Raw genomic sequence first — 19,395 nt, 5'->3', positions numbered from 1 at the left:
TCACTATTCAAAAAATAACTCTTTATATGAAGGAGTGTTTAATATAAAAATAGAAATATTCACAAAGATTACAAATATAAACTTCTAATCATTCATAGTTCTCAATAGTCAACAATGTCGATTAATTCCTTTAATTCATGTGCAAATGTCTTCCCTGAATTACATAAATAGCTATAAATGTTTGGAAATTCTTTTATAGATCTTCAAGATCAGATAAATCTACAATAACTTTGATAAATAATGTATCATCTTTGATAAACGTTGCAGTTTTCCCACTTTCAAGCACAGTGTGAGATACAAACTTTGGACATCCGGATGCGATATTCATTTCAGAAACTGGCCTTTGAAAGCTAGTGCTGCTGGCATCAGCCTTAAAGAACTCTACAATATGGTTTTTCTTAGGACCCTGGTCGAGCAGTAAAAGGGTGACCTTTTGCTTGAATGGCCATGCCAAGAGAGAGTCATAATCACCTTTCATAACCACAAAAAACAAAGATAGGTGTGTTCCTTTGCCTGTGCCATCTCCGTACAAGTATGCCCTAGCACATAACCTATATCCACAGCGACTGGTGTAAAAGGGCTGGCTGAAAAGAGAAGGTGCACGTCCCTCTGCTGCTTCCTGCTTTCGTGCTTTGTAATTGTTGATCTTCCAAATCAGTTTACCATTGTAGCTAGTAGCTTCAATAACTCGAAATCTTTCATCATTCTTCTCCAGAAGTTTCTTATGAGCATTTAGTAATGATTCATGTTGCTTCAGGCAGGGCTCGAAAGTGGCTAAAGTGAAAAAAAAGCATAATACAATCCAACTCATGCCCTTAAAATGTTGCCAACTTTCAAAGTATTGTTAGCTGCAATACTATATATACTTTGATTATTAATAACTATTAAATTATATTCTGAATTTCAAAAGCAAAACAATATAGGTTCTGATACAAGCTGCTTCAGTTTCTGTGATACATTACAAAAATGGTGATATATTAGCAATCCTGCAGGACTGAGAAAGTGCGAAAGCAGGTACGTTGATAGAATTTACGTGAGTGAAAGAATGAGAGTGTCGGGAGGGTCAAAAGACCCTGAATCACAGTATTTAAATGATTAAGGAATCTGAAAGTGTAAACACAGATAAACCACTTTCTCAGATGGAGAGATCCAGAACTAGAGAGTTCAATCTTAAATTCAAAGATAGAGCATTCAGGAGTAAAATCAGGAAATATCTTTTCCCCACACGTAAGAATCTTAACTATCTCCTCCAAAAGGCTGGAAGCTAGCACAATTGAAAATTTCAAGACTGAGAACGATTGATAGATTTTGTTACATAAGAATATCAAGAGATATGGAACCAAAGTAGGAATACAGATTAGGCACAACTAATGCAATGGCAGAATGGGCTGTTCCTACACACCCAAGCAGTCACAGGGAACTCTGGGCCTTTCAAAAACTAAATTTTTCAGGATCAAAATTTCACAACAGCCCAGGAATGCCAGACAATGCATGTTTTGTTTGGATCTGTGAAATTTCAAACACCACAAGTTCACTTTCAGTTCTCATGTTTATCATTAATCAATCCATGTGCTGTAATCTTTGAGGTAAAGAGGAACCACATTCTACTTAAATAAAACAAAAGAACTGCGAATGCTGGAAACCGATACAAAAACAGAAATTGCTGGAGAAATTCAACAGAATTGTCAGTATCTGTGGAGAGAAAGCAGAGTCAACAGTTCAAGTCCAATGATGTTCCTTCAAGCTTGCTCCGCGATTTAATATGGGACTTTTTTCAGTAGACTGTAGGAGGTTGAGAGGTAACCTTATACAGGTTTATTAAGTCATGAGGGACATAGATAAGTGAGTAGAAAAGGTCTTTTACCGAGAGGCATATTTTTAGGGTGAGAGGAGAAAGATTTAAAGGGGACCTGAGGGGTAACTTTTTCACAGAGAGGGTAGTTTGCATGTGGAATGAACTGCCAGAGGCAATACGGGATGCAGGTACAATTACAACATTAAAAAGACATTTGGACAGATACATGAATAGGAAAGGTTTAGAGAGATGTGGGGCAAACACAGGCAAATGGGACTAGTTTAGTTGTGGAAACTTGGTTGGCATGGTCGAGTTGGCCCAATGGGCCTGTTTCTGTGCTGTACGATGTTTCTATGTTCTGAAGAAAGGTCACTGGACTCTCAACATGAACTCTGTTACTTTCTCCATGGATGCTAACAGACTTGTTAAATTTCTCCAGCAATTTGTTTTTGTTGTAACATATTCTACTTAATTGCTTGGACTTAGAATTAGCATCTACCCTCAATCACCTATTGTTGCTACATTTTATGCTCTTGAACCGCTTTTTGGTGAGAGCCAAAAAGCCAATGTTTTGTGTGAAACATGCTCCTGTGTCATTACGGTCTACCCCTTGGATTGTGGGTTTAATTGTCCACTCAATGTCAATTGAAGTGAATTCTGAATATAGTAGTTCAGCTCTGCTTAAAATTGATTAAACTTTGCCAAATTCACAATAAATTAAAATACAAAATGTACCATTGCTGTCGAGAAAGAACGTTGGAAGTAACACAGACCTAGTGATGCAATGCTATTTTCAGCACAATCCACTTTTTCCTTTAACACATTGATGATTTCCTTCAGGGCTGAGATTTCACTTCTTCCTTCTTCATCAAATCTTCTACAAAGTTGTTGTGATTGCTGCTCAATCTTTATTATTTTGTCAGTATGCCCAGCTAGCATTTTCTGTTTTAAAGCAACAGTATGTTGACATAACAATTAGAATAAAATAGATCAAAAAAGGGTAGAAAATTGGCAGAGAAGTATTACAACTTTACAGTATCCAAGTAATACCATACAAAGGGTAGGTGCCACAACAAGGGAATAGGAATGAAAGGGGAGTTGGGTGCAGAATGGATGATCAATTTGGGGATCAGTCCCACTGGGTCCAGAGCAGTGAAAGTGTGGTTAGGTTCAGAGTGAGATAAAAGAGAGCAGATCTGCAGTGGAAGGCAAAATGGGGTATTGGGTCCTGCCAGGGGAGGTGGAGGGGGTTGTGGTTGGGTGTGGAGCGGCGATAGTAGGAGTTGAGCAGCTGGGAAGTGAGACTGAGGCAAAGTGGGAAAGGGGTGGTGGTCAGACCATGGTCTTGTAAGAGGTCTATTAGGAGGTGTAGTTGAGGGCATTTGAGATAAGGTTGGGGTCAGTTGAATAGTTATCACCAGTTAGGCTACGGATTTAATAGTCTAATATTTCCTGAGGAAGTATTTACATAATTTCATTGAAACTCTGAATTGTCTGATCTAAATGAAGATTTTCCAGGCATATGGAGATTGTCTAGCAGAATCTTCAATTTCTCCGACAATTCTTTGTAACCCTCATCTACACTGGAATAACCAATGTCAGGCCATGGAAAATCTAGGCCATTGTGAATGATTATCATTTCATCCCTAGTTGAACAGTTTCAATTCGAAAGAACTGTACTTCTCTATTACAAAATAAAACAAAAACAATAGCATGTTTTTCTCTTTTGCAGAGAGCCAATTCTTTTAAAGTACAACAAAAAGGGCAAATAAATAATTAGAGGATTTTTTAAAATGACTGACTGTTTTCAATGCTTGGTTTGAATTATAGAAGTAAGCATTTTTAAGATTGGGTAGGGGAAAACAACATTCTGCCAGTTTTAGCCTGGGATCCTTCTGGAATTTTGTTTATTTTCCACAAGTTTGTGAGGAGATCTCAGCTATCTGTAAGAATAATAGGGTGGTTATGGTAGGGGATTTTAACTTTCCAAACTTAGACTGGGACTGCCATAGTGTTAAGGGTTTAGATGCAGAGGAATTTGTTAAGTGTGTACAAGAAAATATTCTGATTCAGTATGTGGATGTACCTACAAGAGAAGGTGCAAAACTTGACCTACTCTTGGGAAATAAGGCAGGGCCGGTGACTGAGCACTTTAGGGCCAACGACCATAATTCTATTCGTTTTAAAATAGTGATGGAAAAGGGTAGACCAGATCCAAAAGTTGAACTTCTAAATTGGAGAAAGGCTAATTTTGACGGTATTAGGCAAGAATTGTCAAAAGCTGATTGGGGGCAGATGTTCGCAGGTAGAGGGATGGCTGGAAAATGGGAAGCCTTCATGAATGAGATAACGAGAATCCAGATAAAGTATATTCCTGTTAGGGTGAAAGGAAAGGCTGATAGGTACAGGGAATGCTGAATGACTAAAGAAATTGAGGGTTTGGTTAAGAAAAAGAAGGAAGCATATGTAAGATATAGACAGATCGAGTGAATCCTCAGAAGAGTATAAAGGCAGTACGAGTGTACTTAAGAGGGAAATCAGGAAAGCAAAAATGGGACATGAGATAGCGTTGGCAAATAGAACTAAGGAGAATCCAAAGGGTTTTTACAAATACATTAAGGACAAAAGGGTTACTAGGGAGACAATAGGGCCCCTCAAAGATCAATCAGCAAGGCGGCCTTTGTGTGGAGCCGCAGAAATTGGGGGAGATACTAAACGAGTATTTTGCATCAGTTTTTACTGTGCAAAAGGATATGGAAGATATAGAATGTAGGGAAATAGATGGGACACATTGCAAAATGTCCATATTACAGAGGAGGAAGTGCTGGATGTCTTAAAATGCATAAAGGTGGATAAATCCCCAGGACCTGATCAGGTGTACCCTAGAACTCTATGGGAAAGCAGAGAAGTGATTGCTGGGCCTCTTGCTGAGATACTTGTATCATCGATAGTCACAGGTGAGGTGCCAGAAGGCTGGCTAACATGGTGCCACCGTTTAAGAAGGGTGGTAAGGACAAGCCAGGGAACTATAGACCGGTGAGCCTGATGTCGGTGGTGGGCAAGTTGTTGGAGGGCATCCTGAGGGACAGGAAGTACATGTATTTGGAAAGGCAAGGACTGATTAGGGGTAGTCAACATTGCTTTGTGCGTGGGAAATCATGTCTCACAAACTTGATTGAGTTTTTTGAAGAAGTAACAAAGAGGATTGCTGAGGGCAGAGCGGTAAATGTGATCTATATGGACCTCAGTAAGGCATTCGACAAGGTTCCCTGTGGGAGATTGATTAGCAAGGTTAGATCTCATGGAATACTGGGAGTTGCCAGGGTTGGAGGATTTGAGCTATAGGGAGATGCTGAACAGGCTGGGGCTGTTTTCCCTGGAGCGTCGGAGGCTGAGGGTTGACCTTGTAGAGGTTTACAAAATTATGAGGGGCATGGATAGGATAAATAGACAAAGTCTTTTCCCTGGGGTCGGGGAGTCCAGAACTAGAGGGCATAGGTTTAGGGTGACAGGGGAAAGATATAAAAGAGACCTAAGGGGCAACCTTTTCACGCAGAGGGTGGTACATGTATGGAATGAGCTGCCAGAGGATGTGGTGGAGGTTGGTACAATTGCAACATTTAAGAGGCATTTGGATGGGTATATGAATAGGAAGGGTTTGGAGGGATATGGGCCAGGTGCTGGCAGGTGGGACTAGATTGGGTTGGGATATCTGGTCGGCATGGACAGGTTGGTTCCATGCTGTACATCTCTATGACTCTAAGTTAGTGGTTCCACGTATCTCCTCTGATCAAAAGAGCAGGAAATCTGCTCCACATCTCTATTGCCTAAGCTGAGGCCTTACCAGTCACAAATGGCCAAAGCAGAGGTATTTAGCTACCAGTTTAGGGTGCACAGAACTATTTACAAAGATGGTGATCAATGAAAATCCCACTCAGAGAAATTTCTTACCTGTGTTCTTGCAACTTCATCATCATTTTTGGAAATGTGCCCATTTAATTGCCTCATTTCCATGTCAAGTTTGCTGATCTGTTCTTCTAATTGAATGATGGCTTGATTCCTTTCACATAAAGTGTTTTTTAAATCTAAAATCTAGCATTAAGAAATTAAAGAGAAGTTTGAATAAAACTTAACAACATTAGGAATTACTGCAAGTAGGCCAACAGTAAAACTGAGCAACAATTCTTTTCAACCCCTTGTAAACATTCATACTCCTCGTGTGGTCACCTATATTTCAATTTTAATTGTATGTGCAGTTTGTCTGTAACAAATTTTACAGTATTTTCTTCAACTCAGCAAATAAGAGCATTGTGTAAAATGTTTCTGTAAATTGCTCAAAATGAAAGGTCATTGTGATCTGTGTGAATCCCCTCAGCTACCCACGTCTCTGGAATACCTCTGCAGATGTAGTAATGTTTCCAAACAATGTTACTAATGGATTACATTAGATGAATAAAAATTACACTACCAAAGTAACAATATTAAGGCTAAATACTTTAGATTACTGAGTTCAATTTGCCTTTATAAGAACTAGGAGCAGGAGTAGGCCGGCCAGCCCTTCGAGCCTGCTCCGCCACTCAGTAGGATCATGGCTAATCTTTTTGTGAACTCAGCTCCACTTACCCACACTCTCACCATATCCCTTAATTCCTTTATTTTTCAAAAACATTACTGAAAGTAGCGACAATTACTTGCCTGGGCAAGGAATTCCATAGATTAACAACCCTCTGGGTGAAGAAGTTCCTTCTCAGTTCAATTGTAAACCTGCTTCCTCTAATCTTGAGGCCATGACCTCTTGTTCTAGTTTCACCTACCAGTGGAAACATCTTATCTATTTCTATTTTATTGATTCCATTCATAACTTTATATGTTTCTATAAGATCCCTCCTCATCTTTCTGAATTCCAATGAATATAATCCCAATCTACACAGCCTCTCCTCATAATAACAATAACTACACTCCAAAAGTAATTTATCAGCTTTAAGGTCTTTGGAGCTTTCCAAGAACTTGAATGATGTTTTACAATTGCAAGTTCTTTCTTTATAAAACACTTTCATAATAGCATACACGCTAAATTGGAAAACCCATGACATGGGACTCACAAAGCACCATTGTCTTTCATGCTGTCAATGTGAGATTGCCAACATACAGAGTCTGGTGTTTGCTGTTTGGTACTAAGATTGTAGTGTGCAGCTAAAACTAAATTCACCATTGAGTTGCTTTACACCTCAACAGAGGGAATCAAAATTGAGAGGGGCTAGGTTGAAGTTAGCCTACAGTAAGTAAAATTGGTCTGTTTCTCTTGATGAGGACGTGCCTTATACTGAAGCACAAGTGCTGAATTGTTTTGTATAAGGCACTCTGACATTAAAAATGCACTGAATAATGGCATAACATAGGAAAGAGTCTGCTTCAAGATTCTCAGATACTGCACACGAGATCTTAGTGGCGAAGATGCAAAGCAGGAAAGTATGTATGTATGGGAAGCCAGGAGGCCCTCCAAATGTTTGGAAGACAGTGGGGCCAGTCAGCTCTGCTGGACAATGCCAGGAATCAAGCCCAAGTACCTGTACAGAGCTGCATAAAGTTCAATGACCTCACTAGTAGTGAAAACCAGCAAATTTGTCTTCAAACGTCACGTCCAATCAAGTAGACCACAATCTCAGATGCTGCTCATCTCCTAACAGTCTGTGACAACAGAACTTTTACTTAACAATCACAGTTTCCCTCACCATCAAACACTGAGCACTGCTGTAAGCTTCACACCCACATCTACACAGCTATTCTACTGACAGCCACATCACACAGGCAGACTACACCACACCCACTGACAATCCTCTCCCTCTCTCTCAGGAAAAGACGTTGCACAACTGGAAACAAAGCAAACTTACAGTGTGGGGAAGAGGCCTGTCCTTACTGCCAGGCAGAAGATCACCATCACTGGAGTGGGTGGAGGTGAAACTATAGAAGATGACAGTATAACCATACCTAATCCTCTTTCTCCCATCCTACCTCCCCAGGCAGTGTCCTCTCCCATCCTACACTCGCTTCTGATTTATAAGGTGCAGACTGTGCGAGTATGCATCTCTTACTTTCTCCAATATTGCCTCTCACCACAACTTTACCCCTCTACTTAATTTCTTTCCAAATACTCAGGAACCACAGCCACCAGAATGATAGGTGGAAGATGAAAATACTAATGATGAAAAAACATCAGAACTTCATTTACAATTTGTTACCACTAGGGCAGAGACTGACACTGCCTGTAAAGTGGAGGATAGCATCGATGCAGTGAGCACAAGTGGCCTGTATTGGCCAGGGTAAGTGTTGCATAGCTGTCAGCTCACCAGTGGGTGGGCTCTCCTGAAGTCTACCACAGAGACCTCAGGTGAACATTTTGATGGGGCGGGCTACAGAGGAGGTTAAATCAAGTGCACAATATAATGCTTGGTGCTTTGTCAGGCCTGCCAGAAAGCCTGCTCTGGATACAAAAAAAAGCACAGAGGGATCCAGCACCAAATTTGCAAAAGGGTCTGCACAGAGCTTGTAACCTAATTCTTTCAGCATGAAACTGGTGGCAAACTCACTAGCACACCTCTGGATCCAACTATGATAGAATGTGCAGTAACTGATACATCACCTTTTACTGCAGCTGAAGCAGCCCCCCAATATCTGTGTTAACTAAAGCTAAAGATTTGCTTGCTGCCATACACATTTGGACAGCTGTCAGTGTGACTGTGGATTGTTGTGTCAAGAATATTTCAGCTACAGTCCAGCAATTTGTCCTTCAACACAATGCCAGAATGGCTGAGGTTATACTAGGGACTAGCAATGTCTCTGTAAAGACTTGCTGTCTTCTCTCATGATGGCAGTATTCAATGTTCTGCCAGAGCCTTAGCCTGTCAGTCAGCCAACCTGACTATGCTAAAACAGCGCTGTCTGAAACCAGGCTTTGTGGGCTCAGAGTTGGTCATCTTCTCTCTGCAGTCTCTCCCATTGAAATTCAGCAGCTCCCAGCCACCATGCTGTGGCCATTGGATTTGTATTGAATAGGAGCTAGAGGGCAGGAAAATGGACCCTGATGACAATGGAATGCATGAGGATGACTGATTGGTGTTTGTATGCCATTTGACATGGTTTGGAATGCATATTTCTTGTTGGATTTATTGTTTCACATTGTGAACACTGCAGTGGGATTGACAGAGGGAAGGTGAGCTCAGAGAATGAGGGACTAAAGTTAGGGTTACAGGGTTCACAGTCAGGTGGGTTGTTCATACAGAACCTGGGTAAACTGAGGTTGTCCAGTTTACCTCCTCCATCTTTCTCCACTTTGGTCCTCAGCTACTCTCTGTTTAGTTAGCGGGAAGGGCTGTGCCCTCATGATGGTGTGACACTGACACACAAAAGACTATCATGGAATCTGGCACACACTCTGGAGAAAGTGAGGACTGCAAATGCTGGAGATCAGAGTCGAGAGTATGGTGCTGGAAAAGCACAGCAGGTCAGGCAGCATCTGAGGTGCAGGAGAATTGACATTTTGGGCATTAGCTCTTCATCAGGAGAGTACTGTAGACGTCCCCCAGGATGCTTCTCAGATTGACCAGCAGCTCACAATGGGTGTGATTTCTGCTTTCAATGTCCTGATGCCTGGGATGGCTGGACATTGGCCAGCTAAATTTCTGAAAGGCATTTAAATTCAGTTGGGCTTCCTGCTCAGGAGCAATGCAGGTTTGCCACTGGTTCTTCAAATGGTCAGTTCAATGCACATCAGTTGCACCAAGTCCCACTCGCTGTTTCAGCAGGCTAATGGTCTGCTTCATCTCATTTTGTACAATAGCAAAGCTTTTATGATTACTACACTGCAAAAGTGCATGGATTGCACACTTAAGTCATGAGCAATGTTGTTATAGAATAGCCTTCCTTGTCTAATAGCTAGTAGGTTGGTTGTGATGACAAATGAATAGTGGTCTGCCACAGAATGAAGGTACCTGATATTTGCAAGGACCCCAGTGCAAAAATACTGTCCCCTTCACCATGACAATGCAACCCTTACTCTGCTCTGAGGCTGCAGTTGTGGAGACAGCCATTGCTAGATTTCAGTGAGAATGTCCTCACTCACTTGTTAATATTTCAGGTAGTGTACGGTTTCTTGCTGAGATTCAGACAAGTTGCTTCCTGAACATCCTGAATGTTGTGCAGGGAGTCCTTCTCTCCCTCCCCCTGCTTCTTATTGCAGCCTGTTCTGATCTGCAAGCCCTCAGTTTATTCTCCAAGGCAGATGACTACTAGTTCACCCATGTGTGGGAGTAAGTGGTTTGTGGTTTAGAATTTTTACAGCCAGCAAAACTGACAAAACTTTACAGACACCACCTGCCACAGAGGTCCCTGTAGACTTTAGCAGCTTTAAAGAATGCTAGAAAGTATCCGACACTTGCACAATCACAACAGCCAATAGAAATAAACCAGCAACTATGCTGTAAGTAGTTGACGATGCCTTAAAACAGCACTGCTAGTTAGGCAGAGTTTTCTTCCTGCTGCTGCTTGCATACCTGTACAAGACTAAGAAAAGACAATAGCTGGATTACTGAACTTCAAAATGGCAATGCCGATGTTAAATCACTGTTACAAGCTGACTGATCACGTGAGTGGCCCACCCTGCATGTTTCTGATGGGAGCTTTGTGCACAAACACTAACACATTTGTCAATATGGTGTCTGGCTTGACTTACTCCAGATGTGTGCACATGCTGTGAATGCCATTTTAGACCACCAAGGGTGGTGCCTATAAGATGAGCGCCATGCACCCAAATGTGCACCCATATTTAACAACTGGTAGTTAATACTGCTACTTACAGTTAATCAGAGACTATATGAGGTTGAACTCTTCACTTTACCGAGTAGTATTAGGTGGGTTATTAATTTATTTGCATTCATATTGGCCCTAAGTTCTGGAAGCATAAGGAAAGCAGTTTATATCATGGCAGTACTGAAATGAGGATCTGGGAACACTTTCAGGGAAGGTTTTGAGGTGCAGTGAGTAGTGTTCTATTTCTGAGCCAAAAGCTCCTTGTTCAGGTTTCACGCCAGAACCTGATGGGCACAGAAGATACATTTCATAACATGGTCAAACAAGTTAATTTTTAATGTGTAAATCCTCTCTATGGAAGACACTAAGAGCAGCAGATTCTGCTGGTCAGCCTTGCTAGATGCGGAGTGGTGCCCTCTCATGTTATAGCTTCTGGCTTATCTCTTCCAGGTGAAACAAATTGCAGAAAATGTTCCACACAGAGAAAAGAAGAATACTTTGAGGAGACTGGTGTCTGAGATCACCAGATGATCGTGAGCGCTGGGAATGACTACAAAAAGGTTTTCTGGAAATGTAATGTAAAAATAATAGTGCTTACAGAATTGTAAGTTAGTTGAGGGCAATTCCTCAGCAGCTGCTTGAGCTGACACACAATAAAGTTAATAGATGATATTTTCCTCACAAGAGCTTTTTGAGAAAGAAGTGGAGGAGAGTTCCCCGAGATTTGTCCATGTTGGCTTCAGTTCAACACCTTGCTCAGCTCAGCCTTGAGTTGGATCCATGCTACCTTTCAGTTTAATATCTCACCCTGGTCACAAAAACGAAGAAAATATTACAGCAGGCAGCAAGATCAAATCCTGCTGCCTTTCCACAGTCCCTCTCATTCTGGGCTAGTAAACCATTCTCATGGGTTAGAGGTTACACATCGGGCTGTATCTGGTCTAATTATGTACTGTATTTAAGCTGTAGTTCTTCAATAAAATTGCTTGCAATCCCTCAATCCTTTTGGATAATCTGTGAAATGATCAAATTTTACAGCAGGGACAAGCAGGGTCTGAAAAATTGATTCATTTCAAAGGAATTTCCCTGTATTTGAGCAAAGCAATGGCTGGTCTGAGATCAGAGAGCTCTGAATGGAGGATTCCTGCAATTGTAAACATTGAGGATGTTTTCTGATGTATAAAAGGTAGTGCAGGCTTTTGAAACAAAGTCTTGAGACCTAAGTGTCATAGGTGCTCAGGAAACTCTGGAAAGCCTAAAGTCTGGAAGGATTGAGGAGGGAGCCTAGGAGCATGACAATATCAGAGATTACAGGCATCAACTCAAACTGGCAACAAATAATATGCAAGTGCTTTTCAGAAAGCATTACCTGTTCTTCTAATTTAGTATTGATTGTAACAACGAGCAACAAATGTTCATTTAAATAAGAATGTTCATGTTCCCTTATCATCCACCGCTTTTCCTGTAAAAATAATGTCACAATTATGCATTGTTTTATGATTTTAAATAATTGGTGATATGAAAGTTAATATTGTTACTTACCTTGACATGGCAACCATATTTTTTGTAGCTACATTCCACTTCAGCTTCTGGACATTCCATCAAGTGTGAGTCAAGCTACAGAGAAACCATAAATATTTTGTAACACCAACTCAGTGGAGAGAATGATAATAGCTGTCATTATCTGAATGTGTGATTGGAACTCCTTGATAAAATTAACTGTGGATCCAAAACTGGGCCCTTCCAACTAAGAGGGGAAAAAGTGTGTTTGGGTCTTTTTGTGCAAATCAAGTTGACAGAAGGCCATAAAATCTTAACTATAGTGTGTTCCAGTGGCTCATTGGTTAGCACTGCTACCTTGCAGCACCAGGGACCCAGGTTCGATTCCAGCCTCGGGTGACTGTCTGCGTGGAGTTTGCACATTCTCCCTGTATCTGCGTGGGTTTCCTCCAGTTCCCTCCCACAGTCCAAAGATGTGCAATTCAGGTGAATTGGCCATGCTAAATTGCCCATAGTGATAGGTGCATTAGTAGGGAGTAGGGGAATGGATCTGGGTGGGTTACTCTTTGGAGGGTCGGTGTGGACTTGTTGGGCCGGAGGGTCTGTTTCCGCACTGTAGGGAATCTAATCTAATCCATTTTGAAATACTCCAGGCACATTTCAGCATGTTGTTAAGATGTAATAGACAAAAGCTCCCTTCGTTCTCACTCAATCCCATTTTGAAGAGACATTTCTTGTCCTTTGAATTTGTGAGTTCTATTTCTCAAAGCAGCCATTCACATGCTGTGACATGAATTTATTCCATAATTGTATTAAAACCAGTTTCATGTAAAAGAGATGCACCATGGATAGTAACCCCTTAAATGCACATTTATTTAATCAAAAGTTTGCTATCACCTCATCAGTCTGGACCCAGAAATGAAAGAACAGAACAGTCCCTCTGCAATTTAGCAAATTTGTTGCTGTTGAATTGTTGAGTCATTTATTTGAAGGTTAGCATCAAGCCATGATTATTCATATTAATGAAGGATTTCTCATTCCCATAGTACTGAATGAAGTGTACATCATACCACAATCTTCTATTATTAAAATTAATTATGTTTTTATGCCTGGGAGATAAATTCTGCTGAATTATTTTTCACACAAAGCAAATACCAAAGAATTATAGAAAATACATTAAAATAGATAATGTTGAATACAGCAGTATTAACTTTTTTTGTACCTACTTCTTCTAAGGCAATACATAGTTATTTAATTTCTTCAACCCAAACTTATAAATAGGCTGAACACTATTATGAAGATCAAAAAAGTAACATGGAGCTGAATTTTCCCAGCCCCAGAAAAACGTAAGCAATGCTGAGTCAATTGGGAAAAATGATAAGGTCAGAAAAATGACAGTCACAATGTTAAGAAAATAAGTTCAACTTTCCACCCAATGATGAGATAGAGTCATGCCAGTGAGTGACAAGAGGCCTATTTGTATGCATTTACATTTCATAAATGCCTAATCCACCTCATTTATATACAGTTTGCTGTTCTCTCACTAGAGAATCTAGACAGTGACAACTCCTGACATGAGGGGCAGAGTCAGTAATGGTGGCTCCAAATCACCGTTTGCGAGTCTGGGCCTCCATTTTGGTCAACAGTGCCCAACATCAATGGGCAGTGACTGTCTGCACCCCCTGTCCATGAAGGCTGGTACTGGTCATGTTCAGAGCTCTTCTGTCTCGCCTTGTCATTTAGTGGAGGCACAAAGCCAGGCAGCTTGTCAGCAGTAGTCAGATGAATATGTTGGTGCACCTCATGTCAGTCAGTGTCTGGTCATCCATTAATTGGGCTGTTCATTCAAACTGGTCAGGGGGTGGTCTACTGTCAGTCCTGGGGGCCTGCTAACTCAGAGTCAAGGGCTTTGTCGGGGCCACTGCTGTGGTAGGGAAGTTGAAGTCACTAGTGTGGATTGGAACCAGCAAAATTAGATTAGATTAGATTAGATTAGATTACTTAGTGTGGAAACAGGCCCTTCGGCTCAACAAGTCCACACTGACCCGCTGAAGCGCAACCCACCCACACCCATTCCCCTACATTTACCCCTTCACCTAACACTATGGGCAATTTAGCATGGCCAATTCACCTAACCTGCACATCTTTCGACTGTGGAAGGAAACCAGAGCACCCGGAGGAAACCCATGCAAAATGGGACCAACTCAACATGTAAGTGGGGGAAGAAGATGGTGCATTAGAGGACTTGGGTACAGTGGGATTGGAGGGTGCAGTCATTGATGGTTATCACCATCTTGGCTTTGATGGGGGAGCCAGTGCATCACCACACTTATATCTTAGCTAATCTTGGAGGACTGGAACCAGGAGTAATGTTGGAAGATGAAGTTGTATTTCAAGGAGCTGTATGAGATCATGTGGAAGCTAAGAATAGAGGTGGTGCCAGGGAGTGCAAGGAAAAGGAACATGAAGCTTTGTTGTGGGGTGGAGGGAGGGGGTAAGGTGAACAGGCTGAACATGTGACTCACTGTGTGAAGTGTGACCTGTGTTGCCTTCCACCTTCATCTGAATCACAGATGTTCATTGGAAATGGAGGGGGCTTTGACTACAGCTGGAGTAGATGGAGTAAGTGTTTCTTTCTGTCTGAGTAGCAGGCTGTACAGGGCAATAGCATTAATCAGACATTACACAGTTCAGGATAAAGACATTTGTTGTCATAGAACTCTGCATATGTCCAATTGTGGGGGTTACAAATCTTGGTCACAAGCAACCTTGACCATGTCATTGGTAACTGCAGATTGATCACAGTTATCACAAGCAACATCAAAAATGGCATGGGAGGGCCACCATTCTTCCAAAGACAATCCAAGATCTCAGACTGCACCTTGAACTGTAGGCATCTGTCAACATACTCTTCAAACCCAAGCTGCCTTTCTAAGGATGCAGGGTGGGGTGGGGTGTCAGATTTTCAGTAATCCTACTGTATTTACAATTTCCTACTATATTTGTGTGGCATGTCTTGTGCTGCATACATTGGAATAAGGTCCATTATGTCAAAGATCCCTGACAAGATATTCCAGAGCCATCCTTGTCAAAGTCCACCATGTCCCACTGTATCAGGATGATGCTAAATTGTCATTTGTGTAAGATGTGAATGCTGACTACTCACATTACTACTGACCTGTTCTGTTTCTGATATTTCCCCCACAAATTCAGTGGAACTGTGATCAATGTAACAAGCCACAACAATGGTTACTGTCATTGTTGCTATGATTTCTACACAGAGGAACAAATACACCAGCAAGCCCAGGACCACCAATAACCTCCAGTGGCTGCCAAATAGTCTCCACATGAAGTAGTCACAGCTGAAGGTTCTCTCAGAAAGGAGGAGGTGGTACAAGAGGTCCGGAGTCTACCATCTTCGATGCCATTTCCACGATGGTCACTCTATTCCAGTGATCATCAAGGCAACAACTGCACTAAATATTTATGAAACTAACTGCTTCCAAGGATCCATTCGGGAACTGTGTGGGTTTTCTCAATCCACGACCCACAAATGCATGGAGGCTATTACCGAGGCAATTTGTGTCAGATCATATGGCTTCAATTTGATTCTCCATGACAAGGACAGTGCTGCAGTGGAAGCAGTAGGATTTGCAACATAGCTGGCTTCCCAGGTTCACTGCACTATAGACTGTGCACAGGTTATATTGAGAATACCATATCATAATGCAGCAGTTTTCATAGATTCCATTCCATGAACAGATAAAAGTTTATCTGTAATCACCTCAGGGCCTAGAAGTCTATACCACTCTGGAAGTTGGCATGATGCCTATATTTTTGAGAACTTTCAGATTTCTGCTTCCTTACAATGAGGTAAGGAAGCCCTGTGTGACCAGGGCTGCCCTGTCCTTTAAGCATGGCTATGACTCTCACTCAATCTCATGAATGAGTCGGAGTGCAGATACAATGCCGTCTATTTTTCCACCAACATTCAAAATGTTATTTGTACAATGCAGAACTAGCTAAATCCAGTTTGTACAGAGGTCATGGTGCAGCTCAACAGGACAGTGGTTAGGTTACTGCATCTCCCTACTATAGGAAAGATGTAAAACTTGAGAACAGGTTCAGAAAAGATTTACAAGGATGTTGCCAGGGTTGGAAGATTTGAGAAGTATTGTCCAATCGTGGAACCATACCTAATGATGGACAACATGTTCTGAGTTCTGCAAGTACAGGTTGGGTGAGTAGAATCATCTCTCTGCCCATTGCAAATGACTGAAGGGCATGCCGTTGGATACAATCCACAAGTCAGACACAGTCAGAGTCAAACAGCATGGATACAGACCCTTTGGCCCAACTTGTCCATGATAACCAGACTTGCAAATCTGAATGAGTCTCATTTGCCTACATTTGACCCATATCCCTCTAAACATTTCCTATCCATGTACCTGTGCAAATGTCTCTTAAATGTTATAATTGTACTCATCTCTATCACTTCCCCGGCAGCTCGTTCCATATACAGACCACCTTCTGTGTGAAAAAGTTGCCCCTCAGGTCTCTTTTCCCCTCTCACCTTAAACCGATGTCCTCTAGTTTTTGGATTCCCTTACCCTGTGGAAAAGACCTTGCCTATTCACCTTACCTATGCCCCTCATTACTTTATTAACGTCTACAATATCACCCCTCAGCTTCCTACATTCTAGGGAAAATGTCCCAGCCTATCCTTATAACTCAAACTTTTCAGTTTTGATAAAATTCTTGTCAATCTTTTTTGCACTCTTTCCAGTTTAATAACATCCTTCCATTTGCAGGATGACAAGAATTGTATGCAGTACTCCAAATGTGGTCTTACCAATGTCTTGTAGGGCCATAACATGATGTCCTAGTTCCTGTACTCAATGCCGTGACTGATGAAGCTAAGCATGCAAAATACCTTTACCATCCTGTCTACCTGTGACTCTACTTTCAAGGCAAGTATGTATTTGCATCCTTGGGTCTCTCTCCCAGGTCCCTACTATTAACTGTGTAAGTCCTGCCCTGGTTTGTCTTACCAAAATGCAGCACCTTGCATTTATCTCCATTAAATTCCATCTGCCATTCTTTGGTCCACTGGCCCAGTTAATCAAGATCCTGTTGTAATCTTAGATAAACATTTTCACTATCCACTTCCACCAATTTTGGTGTCATCCACAAACTTACTAACCATGCCTCCAATATTTTCATCCAAATCATTTCTATAAATGATGAACAACAGTGGATCCATTTGTGCCAGGGCTCACAGATTCACCTAATTTCCTCATGATCGAGTCAGTGCTGCATCCCGAGCAGTAACCTTCAACAACAAAGCTGGCTTTCCTCCCGTGCAGAGCACAGACTGTACTCACGTTGCACTGAGAGGACAATTTTACAACATGGCTGAGTTCATTGATGGGAAAGGGTGCCATTCTATCAACATACACTTGTGATCATTGGTACCACTCTGTAGCACTGTGGGGTACACCAAGGACTCTCATGATTCTACTGAGTTTCAAGAGCCAAATGCTTTTCAAAGACAGACAAGGGCTCTCCTTTTCAACCATGATGAATGATTGCACGATGCAGTACCTTGATTGAGGCGGAGAACACTTACAATGTAGCCCATTCTTCGACCAGAGCCACCGTGAAGCAGACAACAGGCCTTCAGAAGATGAGGTTCTACTGCTTAGATTGGTCTGTTGGTGCCTTGCAGTATACTCTGGACAGAGTGTGCTGCATAATCCCGGTATGCTGTGCTCTGTCCAAATGAAGGAGGAAAAGAGGGGATGTGATGGAGGCCGATGAGCCTGGAGAGCTTTCTTCTGAGGAGGAAGGGGAAGCTTTGAATAGGAGGAACATTATCTGCAGCATGATAGCCAGACAGGACTTAATTGACAACCACTTCCAGCAGATGTGCTGAATGCAGTGTTCTCTTATTTACTGTAAAATCATTGGCACTGGAAAGTCAATTGCTGTTTCAAGAGGCAAATGCAGTTTCTGTTTGTTTGAATTCTGTTTGTTTTTGGTGTTGGTGAATAAAAATGAGTGTTTTGAAGTGATTGAAGGCTTTCCTGTTTGAAGAATGGCAAGATACTGGGTTACGATAGGCAGTAGGGAAACAGTAGCAGGATTGTAAAATGGGATGTGGCTACGGACATATAGTTAATCATGGCCCTGATGCTTAAACAGTAACAGGGAAAGGGATGGGCAGATGTGTGTGTAAGGAAGTGTCAGATGTGCCAACCTATCTGCCAGGAGTAGCATTGGTTTGTGGGTGATGTCCCAATAAATACACTGTGAAAGGTAAACTAGACTGCCAACATTTGTCCATGTATAGGGTTGTGGCTCTAAGATGACTTGGCTATCAAGGATTCTGGGGTATCCCATCAACTGGGGGATGAGGGGACTTCCACCTATGGTCAGTCAGAGAACCAGGCTAGTATTGTACACGGGGCATTTGTCACCTGGTTAAAGAGGTGAGGTTGGGACCTTTGCATAAGAAAACTCGCTAGGCGTTGCAAGAGAAACCCCCCCATGAAGCACTACAAAAATAACATGTAGTAACTTCTGTTAAGATTCAGTCCTACATCATGGTGTATTGTGGTGAGATAGACTGAGACAGGTGGAGAAAAATGCTAATAAAATTTTTAAAATCAAATATTATTACTGATAATTAATGCATCTTTATGTAAATATTGCAATTTTATTACTTAAGTATTGCTCACCTCACTTCTTAATAAACTTTTACCACAATTGTATGTACATTGGATCGGAAAATTTGGACATGCAACTGCTTCATGCTCCTTGTAAAAGAAAAATGCAAAATCTGTAAGTAGTACCAAATTAGATGCATCGCAAACAGTCAGGTATATTAATTATACTAACTGATCATTGATTGGGGTTCATCATATGATTAGCACCACTTTGATCTTTCCAGTATGAAAGAAAAATAATCTAATTTGCCTTTGGAATGTCCTCCCAAAATTAGGGATGAATGCAAGAATGAACATGGTCGGCATGCTGGCTGAGTGGTAAGCACTGCTGCCTCTCAGCGCCAGGGACCTGGGTTCAATTCCAGCCTCGGGCGACTGTCTATAGGGATGTTGCACGTTCTCCCAGTGTCTGTGTGGGTTTCCTCTGGGTGCTCAAGTTTCCTCCCACAGTCAGAAGATGTGCAGGTTAGGTGAATTTGCTATACTAAATTGCCCATGGTGTTCAGGGATGTGCAATGGTCAAGGGTAAATATAGGATAGTAGGATAGGGGAATGGATCAGGGTGGG

At 41.6% G+C, this 19,395-nt stretch overlaps 1 protein-coding gene across 3 annotated transcripts in view; it reads right to left on the bottom strand.

Annotated features, from left to right (window-relative positions):
* LOC122552801 (TNF receptor-associated factor 5-like) overlaps positions 1-19,395 on the bottom strand; it is a 67,978-nt gene continuing 48,583 nt past the window's right edge. For 2 of the 3 annotated variants that reach the window (XM_043695758.1, XM_043695759.1), the window contains exons 6-11: positions 18,841-18,918; positions 12,143-12,217; positions 11,970-12,062; positions 5,747-5,887; positions 2,569-2,737; positions 1-774 (exon numbers count right to left, since the gene is read on the bottom strand). In XM_043695758.1, the coding sequence (XP_043551693.1) occupies positions 194-774; positions 2,569-2,737; positions 5,747-5,887; positions 11,970-12,062; positions 12,143-12,217; positions 18,841-18,918 (1,137 nt within the window). In that variant the 3' untranslated portion in view covers positions 1-193. The remainder of the gene's footprint in view (positions 775-2,568; positions 2,738-5,746; positions 5,888-11,969; positions 12,063-12,142; positions 12,218-18,840; positions 18,919-19,395) is intronic. The other variant, XM_043695760.1, reaches the window with a different exon arrangement.

This window comes from Chiloscyllium plagiosum, chromosome 9, assembly GCF_004010195.1.
Source record: "Chiloscyllium plagiosum isolate BGI_BamShark_2017 chromosome 9, ASM401019v2, whole genome shotgun sequence".
Classification (NCBI taxonomy): domain Eukaryota; kingdom Metazoa; phylum Chordata; class Chondrichthyes; order Orectolobiformes; family Hemiscylliidae; genus Chiloscyllium; species Chiloscyllium plagiosum.
This window is presented reverse-complemented; position numbering and strand designations above follow the sequence as displayed.